The sequence below is a fragment of the Crocuta crocuta genome, unplaced genomic scaffold, assembly GCF_008692635.1.
Source record: "Crocuta crocuta isolate KB4526 unplaced genomic scaffold, BGI_CrCroc_1.0 scaffold35, whole genome shotgun sequence".
Taxonomy (NCBI): domain Eukaryota; kingdom Metazoa; phylum Chordata; class Mammalia; order Carnivora; family Hyaenidae; genus Crocuta; species Crocuta crocuta.
The window spans coordinates 6,313,960-6,322,336 of NW_027530625.1; the positions used below are offsets into that span (position 1 = coordinate 6,313,960).

The 8,377-nt window shown below is 56.6% G+C and overlaps 1 protein-coding gene across 1 annotated transcript; it reads right to left on the reverse strand.

Moving 5' to 3' along the window:
- Positions 1-266: 266 nt before the first annotated feature.
- On the reverse strand, positions 267-8,371 carry TOR1A (torsin family 1 member A). The gene is made up of 5 exons (XM_077768377.1): positions 8,184-8,371; positions 7,527-7,792; positions 4,819-4,994; positions 4,591-4,718; positions 267-895 (listed from the first exon to the last, which is right to left on the reverse strand). The coding sequence occupies exons 1-5, from the start codon at positions 8,359-8,361 to the stop codon at positions 645-647; spliced, it is 999 nt and encodes a 332-aa protein (XP_077624503.1). The 5' UTR covers positions 8,362-8,371; the 3' UTR covers positions 267-644.
- Positions 8,372-8,377: the final 6 nt, after the last annotated feature.

Genomic DNA, 8,377 nt, shown 5'->3' on the forward strand with positions numbered 1-8,377 from the left:
GTCCTCTTACATACTGTCCCTTTGTCTAGACACGTCATTGCCTCTTGTGGTAGCCATCCTGTGACCGGTCTGATCACTGGTCCAGCCCTGGTCCCCAGTCCTGCTGAGGGACTTCGTGCCAAGGACCCTGGTGTGGGCTTCTTTTCAGCAAAAAATTCAGCATCTAGGATACGGTGACAGGAAGTTAAAAAAAAACAACATAAAGCCAATAACATAGAGTCTGAAATGGTGACAGGAAATTAAAAAAAAACACAAAGCCAATAACATAGAGTCTGAAAATCTTCTCATAAGGTTAAAAACCATTTTAAATAAAGTCATCACATTTTCAGTAAAACTTAGACATCCTTCCTTGAAACAGAAACACTTGAAATTAAAACATGATTTTTAAAAAATCATGAGCCCTTGGACGCGTGGCCGGGGAGCAGGGCGCCGCCGCCTCTGAAGGCTCTGGGCTGTTCCGAAGTCCGCGATCCATGATCTGTAGGGTGTGAGGCCCGGAGGCTCCGATGGATGAAAACGTCTCAGGAAGGTTCCCGTTCCGTCCAACAGGAAACAGCTGCTCGGTCCTCCTCCAGGCCCCGGAGCCGGGACGTGTGGGCAAAGAGCCGGGTGCGGAGGGCGTCTTCCTCCCCAGCCCGGGGCGGTCAGTCGTCGTAGTAGTAATCTAGCTTGGTGAACACCGTTTTGCAGCCTTTGTCGGAGAAAACTCTCTCCTCTTTGGGGAAAAACGTCATCTCCTCAGCCACTTTGGTTACAATGTCCTCGTCGATTTCAAAGCCCCGGGACTGCATTTCCACCCGGATGCACATTTTTAGGTGTTTGTATTCCAGGGGGAGGAAGGGGACGAAGTAGTCAATGAGGTTTCGGTCAATTAAGCTGCTGTGCCAGAAGCCACCTGGGAAAGAGAAAACAGCGCTGTTCATCCACCGTCCATGTGCCTGCCCATCCGCCGACACACGCCCAGCGGGCGGCCGCCAGGTGCCAGACCCGGAGGTGGCGACCGCGGTCCGGGGGGGCTGAGGGAACCTGGGAGCGCGCCCACCGGCAAGACGGAGCAAAGCAGGGTGACGTGGCACCTTCCGTAGCCTCGGGCTCAGGGGAGGCCCCTCCGATGGACTGACGGGTCTGAAGCAGGAGAGAAGCCCACCAGCCCAGAAAGGAGGACGGAGAGCGGAGGGACACGGTCCCCAGGCTGCCAGTGTTTCAAGGAAAGCACGACGACAGAGGAGTCCCCAGGGAAGGACCCGCCCCTCCCTTCCTCGGGGAACTCAGGACCCGCTGGACTCCCAGCAGCTGGATCGGCAGCAGGGCAGAGGCCGGCCACTCCTGCCCGCGAGTCCAGACCACACGGCGAGTCCGGAGACTGAGAACTTGAACCCTCAGAACGATACTGTGCGAAGTCGGTGCTGGGGGGGGGCGGCTCTGCTGTGTGTTCTCACCCGGGGCGAGTGCAGGCCCTGTACCACCCCCATTCCCCCCCGGGGACCCACGTGCGTCCCCTCCTGGACTCCCGGGAGGACCCAGCACCCCCTCCCGACCACGCGGCACCCACCGGATCGCACCCGCACTTCTTCGGGTGACCCTTTTCCCTTCCGCTTTGCCGCTGGACTCTGGTGCCTTAATCCTGGTCTCTGACCAGTTCCAGCACGTGGGGCTTTTTTTTCACACCACCGAGCAATTCTCCATTGCGGGCTGGTGAGAGCTACAATTTCAGCTCAATACAGGGGCCAGACTGCGGAACAGCCAGATGGAAGCGAGAGGGAACGCAGAAAGGACCGGAAGCTCCCAGGCCCCTCCCAGATTTCCATGTGTTCACTCTGGAAGCTCTCCGAACCCCCAACCTTCCGGGTTTTTACGGAGGCTTCGTGACATGGGCACCGCTGATTAAATCACTGGCTGTTGGCGACCGACTCCACCTCTAGCCCCTGTCCCCCGTCCCCTCGTTCCCCGGAGTCGGGGGTGGGGTGGGGGGTGGTGTTCGGTTCCCCTGGAAACCAGCCCATGCCCTTAAGATGCTTCCCAAAAGTCCCCTCGTTAACAAACTGAGACGAGGTTGAGCCGGGTTTGCCGTGAGTATTAAGACACCTCTTATTTCGTAGGAAGAACGGTGGTAGGAGATCTGTGCCGGAAAGAGACCACGGCTCACAGGGCCACGACGGGACTGTGCGCTTCCCTTTCCCAGCAGTGCTCGGCACAGAACTGGTGCTTGGTAAAGACCTCACTGCCTGGACGGCGTGGAGTCTGACTGGGGCCGGGGGGGGTGCGGGACAAAACCCAAAACCGATGGCTGAGCAGGGTAGGGGGGCACAGCTCAGTTCCTGAAGGTCAGGCAAGCCGCGGGCCCTGGGGAGGGAGCAGAGCCGGCACACAGCGACACTGCCATCAGGGTTCACAGCCCCACGGAGGGCGGCGGGCTCAGGAGGTGACGTCTGGGCAGAGCCTGGCCTAGAACCTGACCACAGCAGGGGTGGTAGGCAGAGCAATGATCTCAGTCTCTTTACAAAACCATCCCCGGGCCACTCCCGAGGGTGTCCCCTCAGCCGGGAGGCCCCGCCGGAACCCACTGGACCGGCCAGCCGTCTGCTCCGCACCTCCGCGGGGGCGCCTCGCTCACTGTCCACGCCCGTCTCCCCGCCGGCCCCACACACCTGCGACTCCACGGTCCGTCCCCCAAAAGGGCACAAGCACCCTTCTCATGGCTCAAGCCGAACCCCTGACTCAGGGCTCTCTCATTCCCCCACCAATCCTTTAGGAAACCTTATTCTACCTTCTGAAAGTCTTGCCCTTCAACACGCATCCTGAGCCACCAGGTCACCCCGCACGCGGGTCCGGGCCACGGCGCCTCCTGTGTGTCCCTGCCCCCCCTGCCGCCTTCAGCCTCTGCTCCACCCCGTGGCCTGTGTGGTCCTGTAAAACCAGGTCCGGTCCTGTTACTGCTCAAAACACTCCGGCGGCTCCCTCTCCACTGGGAGTCAAGCCCAAGGCCTCCCCGTGGCCCTCCCGGCCTTTGGTGCCCAGCGTCCCCAGGGCAAGACCTGCCTCTGATCCAACCCCCTTTCTGCCCCTGTTCATTCGGGACTGCCACAGTGCCCCCGGGCACACCCCCACCTCAGCGCTCTTGCATGTGCTGTTCCCTCTGACGGCATGCTGTTCCCTGTGGCATCCACAAGGCTCACTCCCGCAGTCCTCAGGTCAGCTCAACTGTCACCCGCACAGCGAGCCGTCCTTGACCACTCTATTAGAACTGCCGCCCATCCTCATCCCAGCGCCCCCAAGCCCTCTTTAGGGACTTACTTTTTACTTATCGGGGGTGGGAAGGAAGATACACCTCTACCTCTACATAGAGAGCGGATGCCATCATCTGACATGGTTTCTTATTTATCACTAGGATATAAACTCCATGAGGATAAGGGTTGGCTTTTGTTCACTGCTGCGTCCCCAGTTCAGGGACCTGTGCCTGTCACCTAGAAGGAGCTCAGTATTTGTTGAACAAATAAATGAAGGAGTTCAGCCATCTGACTGAGGCCAATAAATGGCTAAGCCAGGTCCGCCTCATTCTGAAGCTTATACCCTGGAACCTTCATAACCTCCCATACCGTGGGTGCTAGGCAGCTGGCCTCACGTTGCTGACGCATTTAGGCTAATGTACCTATTGCGTGTGCTCACGCCGGCACGCCAGAGACCCGCTTAACGTGTTACAAACTATCCTGTCTTCCGTCGGTAATATTCCAGCGACACAAACGGACATGAACACCCCACACTGTCCACCTATCTCTGCAGCGGTAGTGATTTCTCGCTTTGAAGGAGAACATTTGCTTTCTAAGCTCGAGAACGACCCTGAACAGAGCAGGCTTAAACGGTAACAGTCCACCCACACGGCTCACAGGTTCCCCAGGTGACCCAGCGAGTCACTCTGCACCACGGGGACTTCCCACCTCTGAGGGCTCAAGCTCAAAGGTGTGTGAGGTCACTAGGAACGCCATGAGCTTGGGAGCGAAAAGCTCGGGCTCCGAAATCAGAGCCACTGAGCAGGCTGTGTGGCCTTGGGCAAGTGGCTCCCTCTTGAGCCTGTTTCCTCATCTATACAATGGGGAGGATGACAGGTTCCAGCCCACAAGGTCATGGTGAAGATAAAGGAAATGGGCCAGTAGAGCGCAGACAGTGGGCCCGCCCGCTCTTTGGCTGCTATTCTCGTGCGCAGCACCTCAGAGTTCTGGGACCACACAGAGAGAGAGGGGGGCCGGACAGGTCCTCTCTTTCAGAGGCGCTCACAGCGGCCTTCCATGCTCAACCACCTGCTTTCCTTCTACAAAGGAAAACGATTAAACCTAAAGAAAACGGGAAACTCATCTTTAAGACTGCGAGGATCAAGACTGTCCCTCCTTCTTTAAAAGAGCACCGTGCAAACTTTAGCGTGTATGACAAGTCACCTGGAGGGTCACATAGAAACCCCGACTCGCTAGGTCTGGGGAGGGACGGAGAGTGCACTTCGTCAGCTCCCAGACTACGGCGAGGCTGACAGTCTACGACCTCCGGCACGCGGGATCACAAATGGGAGGGGCCGGTACTGGCTGGCCGGGCCGCACTTACTGTTCTTGTTATTGAAGGCTGACACGGACAAAGCCTGCTCCATGTCTTTGAGCTTGATCTCTTCCCTCTGCTTTCCACTCCTCCAGAAATCTAAAGCCACATCTGTGATCCTTTCTGCTCCAGCATTGCTGCAAGAGAATTCCAGGGAGTTAAGGACTGGATTCTGTCCTGGAGCCCATGGCCTTCGGGGGTCAGAGGTCCCCGACTATGTCCCAGCCCCAGCCTCACCTGAGAAATATGAAGATGGCCTTCTGGTAGGAGACCCCGTCCACATGGTCATAATAGTCCAGGAAAGGCTTGATGGCATCTATGAGGCCGGCGTGCATCTTATCCATCTCATCGAATATGAAGATGGATCTTGCACACGTGCTCACGTTGCCGCGGATCCATGACTGTAACTGATCCTGAATTACAGGAGGAAAAGCCGGTGCAAAGTTCTCAGCAACGGAAACAACCAGGGTGAGCAGTAGCGCTGCAATGGCCACATTTATCGAGCGCTGACTGCATGCCCCGCACTGGGCTCAGAACTTTACACACGCAGGCTCTTTGGTTCCTCCCCACACCTCTGTGCAGCGGACAGCATCACACCCATTCCGCAGATAAGGAAAACGGAAGCATACGGCTTCACCATCTCGCCCAACATTATAAAATGAGGATGTGGGAGGGCTGGGATCTGAGCCGTGCCCTGCCTGGTTCCAAATCCCCACGTCGGTTAGAATTCCCGTGCTGTGAGAGATCGTAACGATGCTGTGTCACTGAGTTCCTGGTCCTTGTCATTAAAATGGTGATGTGTGGGGGGCGCCTGGGTGGCTCAGTCGGTTAAGCACCAGACTCTCGAGGTTGGATCAGGTCATGATCTCACCGTCATGAGATCGAGCCCCGAGCTGGGCTCTGTGCTGGCAGCACGGACTCTCCTTGGGATTCTCTCTCCCTCTTTCTCTGCCCTTCCCCCACTCTTGCATGCTTTCTCTCTCTCTCTCTCAAAATAAATAAATAAACCTAAAAAAAAATGGCAATGTTAACACGTATCCTGTGTACATCAGCCTTCTCGGAAGAAGGCAGAGGGGCGCCTGGGTGGCTCAGTCAGTTAAACGTCCAACTTTGGCTCAGGTCACGATCTTGCGGCTTGTGAGTTTGAGCCCCACGTGGGGCTCTATGCTGACAGCTCAGAGCCTGGAGCCTGCTTTGGTTTCTGTGTCTCCCTCTCTGTGCCCCTCCCCTGCTCATGCTCCATATCTCTCTCAAAAATAAACAAACTAAAAAAAAAAAAAAAAAAGGAAGAAGGCAGAGACCAAGTAACCTATTCTGCCCATCAGTCCTCAGACTAGGGGTTTCCTTTCCCCAATGGGGATGGTAAGGAACACGGACTCCTTTAAGTGAGGCAACTGAACTCCAGTGCACACGCTCTGGGGTGAGTGCGGGGATGGAACTCTCCTGAGTTTCTGTAACAATGTCTGGGGGGGGGTTCTCAAATAAATCTGCCTAATCGGAAACCTTCCATAAGAACATAGTTATGTACTTCTTACAATACTAAACAAGCAAAGTAAGAAAGAGAAAAAAGATCCCGTTAATCAGAAATCTGAACCAGGGTTCTATATAGTGCTTTCCCACCCAGAGCCCTGGGGGAGGACGAGGAGGAATTCGCTGTTTTCTGAGGAAGACTCTGGAAGGTACAACGTAGGTCCTCACTGCTTAGGATTTCGGACTTTGCTTGGCTACTGTGATCATGGCTTCAGGGTTCCATGGGTACATATCCAACCTACGCAGTAATTCTGCTCTTACAGGTACGGACCAGCCTCTATTTACAGAAGGAACCGAGCAGAGATGAAGTGACCTGCGTGAAGCATGTGACTGTTTAAACAAGGACGTACTCAGATCTTTTAGGCTCCAACGGCCATGGTTTTCCCACTCTGCTGCTCCAGTGTATAGGCAGTGACACAGAACACGTACTGAGCACTCGCTAAGGGGTAGACAGAGCTCTGAGCACTATTCACATAATGTTTTATGGCCATCTCCCCAAAGCCCTCAAAGCAGGGCTCCGTTTTACAGATGCGGAACTCAAGGCACAGAGAGGTTAAGTCACTTGCCCAAAGTCAGACAGCTATTAAGTGGTGGAACCTGCAGGCGAACTAGGAGCCCCCATTCATCACACAACCTGTCTGGAACGTTCCTAGTTTTAGCGCTTGCCAGGCTCACGTCCCAGGAACCCCTGGAAAGCTGGAGGCCCTGATGTTCACCCAGGCAGAAGGGAAAACAAGTATGCGCAGGCGCGAGCGCTAAATATCTGACGTGTTCACCTTGCAGTTTTGTGACGCGGACTAAAAAGTCGGGAGCTGCCATGTATTTGAAGGCTCGCGGCAGGCAGGCAACACGCTCGACAGAGCTCAGTGCATTCTCACCGCCACTCTTTACAGAGAAGAACCTGGGTGTCGGCTCAGGCGATAGTCCCTAGTCTACACAGCTGGCGGGTGGGAGAGTTAGGACTCACATGTAGGTGTGTGCATTGCCAAAGTCCAGGCGGTTAAGCAGCGAGTTAAGCTGTAAAAGCAGTTTGCAACATTTTAGCTGAACAACCTCAGGCCTTTCTGGAAACGTTTCCTCTTTTGCGAAACGAGTTAGACGCCACGATCTTTGGGTTGGATTTGATCCCGTCCATCTCTAAAATCCCACGATTCCCCTTACTAAGATAAGCTGCGGACTGAGCCTGTTTTCATCAGCCACCATCACAAAGCTCTGATGGTATTAACTACTCCAGGCACCTCAACCCCCGGTAACCTCCACATCTTTCGGAGGGGAACCGGTGGAGGTAGCCTCTTCCAGGCTCACTCATACCCCCCGCCCCCCAGCAATTCCCACCTTCCACCCCACAGCCAAGAAACCCCCGACTCCCGCGACCCCAGCGTCATCCAGGAAGGATTCCAAAATTCCGCTCTTGCCTTATACAGGGTGATGTTGGAGGCGTGTGGAAAGTGCAGCGTGGCCACAAACAGGTGCACATAGTCACTGTTCAGACCGCCCTCGTAAATATTCTCCGCGATGATCTTGCTAACGAAATTTTTGCCGGTGCCCGTCCACCCGTGCAGAGAGAGCGTCAGCGGTTTCTTGGGCTTCGGGTTGCTTAGGAAGCCGAACACAGCATTTAGGATGACTCTCTTCGCAAGGTGCTGTCCAAAGAGCTTGCTGTCCAGATCCCTCTGCAGCGCTGGGAAAAAACAAAGCCGGTCGGGGACGGGGTGTCCGGAGAAACCCAGCCCAGGGTTACAGGCGCCTGTAAAGCCAGCAAAGCCTGCTCGGTGCTTGGAGCACCTTGTGAAAAGCNGCCCAGTGCCTGCGCCCCTCACCCCAGCCCAGCCCCTCCGCGGGCACCTCCCGGCCGCAACGGGCTGCGGATCGGCCGCAGGAGTTCCCACCGCGCCTCCGGGAGGGAGCGAAACTCTCGGCAGAGGAAGCGGCCCGGGCCGCCGCTCGTCTGCTCGGGTCTCCGACCAACCCCGGTCCGTCGTGGTCGTGACCGGGAGCCGGCGCCACCCCCGCCCGGGGCCGCTGCGGCCTCGGGTCCCGGCCCGGAGGGCCTCCCGCCCTCCCAGTCCTACCCTCCCTGCTGAGACTCCGCTTCTGGCCGCAGCACTCCGCGAAGAGGCAGTAAAGGCGCGGGTAAATATAGCCGGTGAGGACGCCGGCCAGGGCCAGTCCCAGGCTGATGGGCTCCACCGCCCGCACCGCCAACGGCGCCAGCAGCAGCAGGCCCAGCGCGGCCCGGCCCAGCTTCATGCCCGGACCCGCGCCT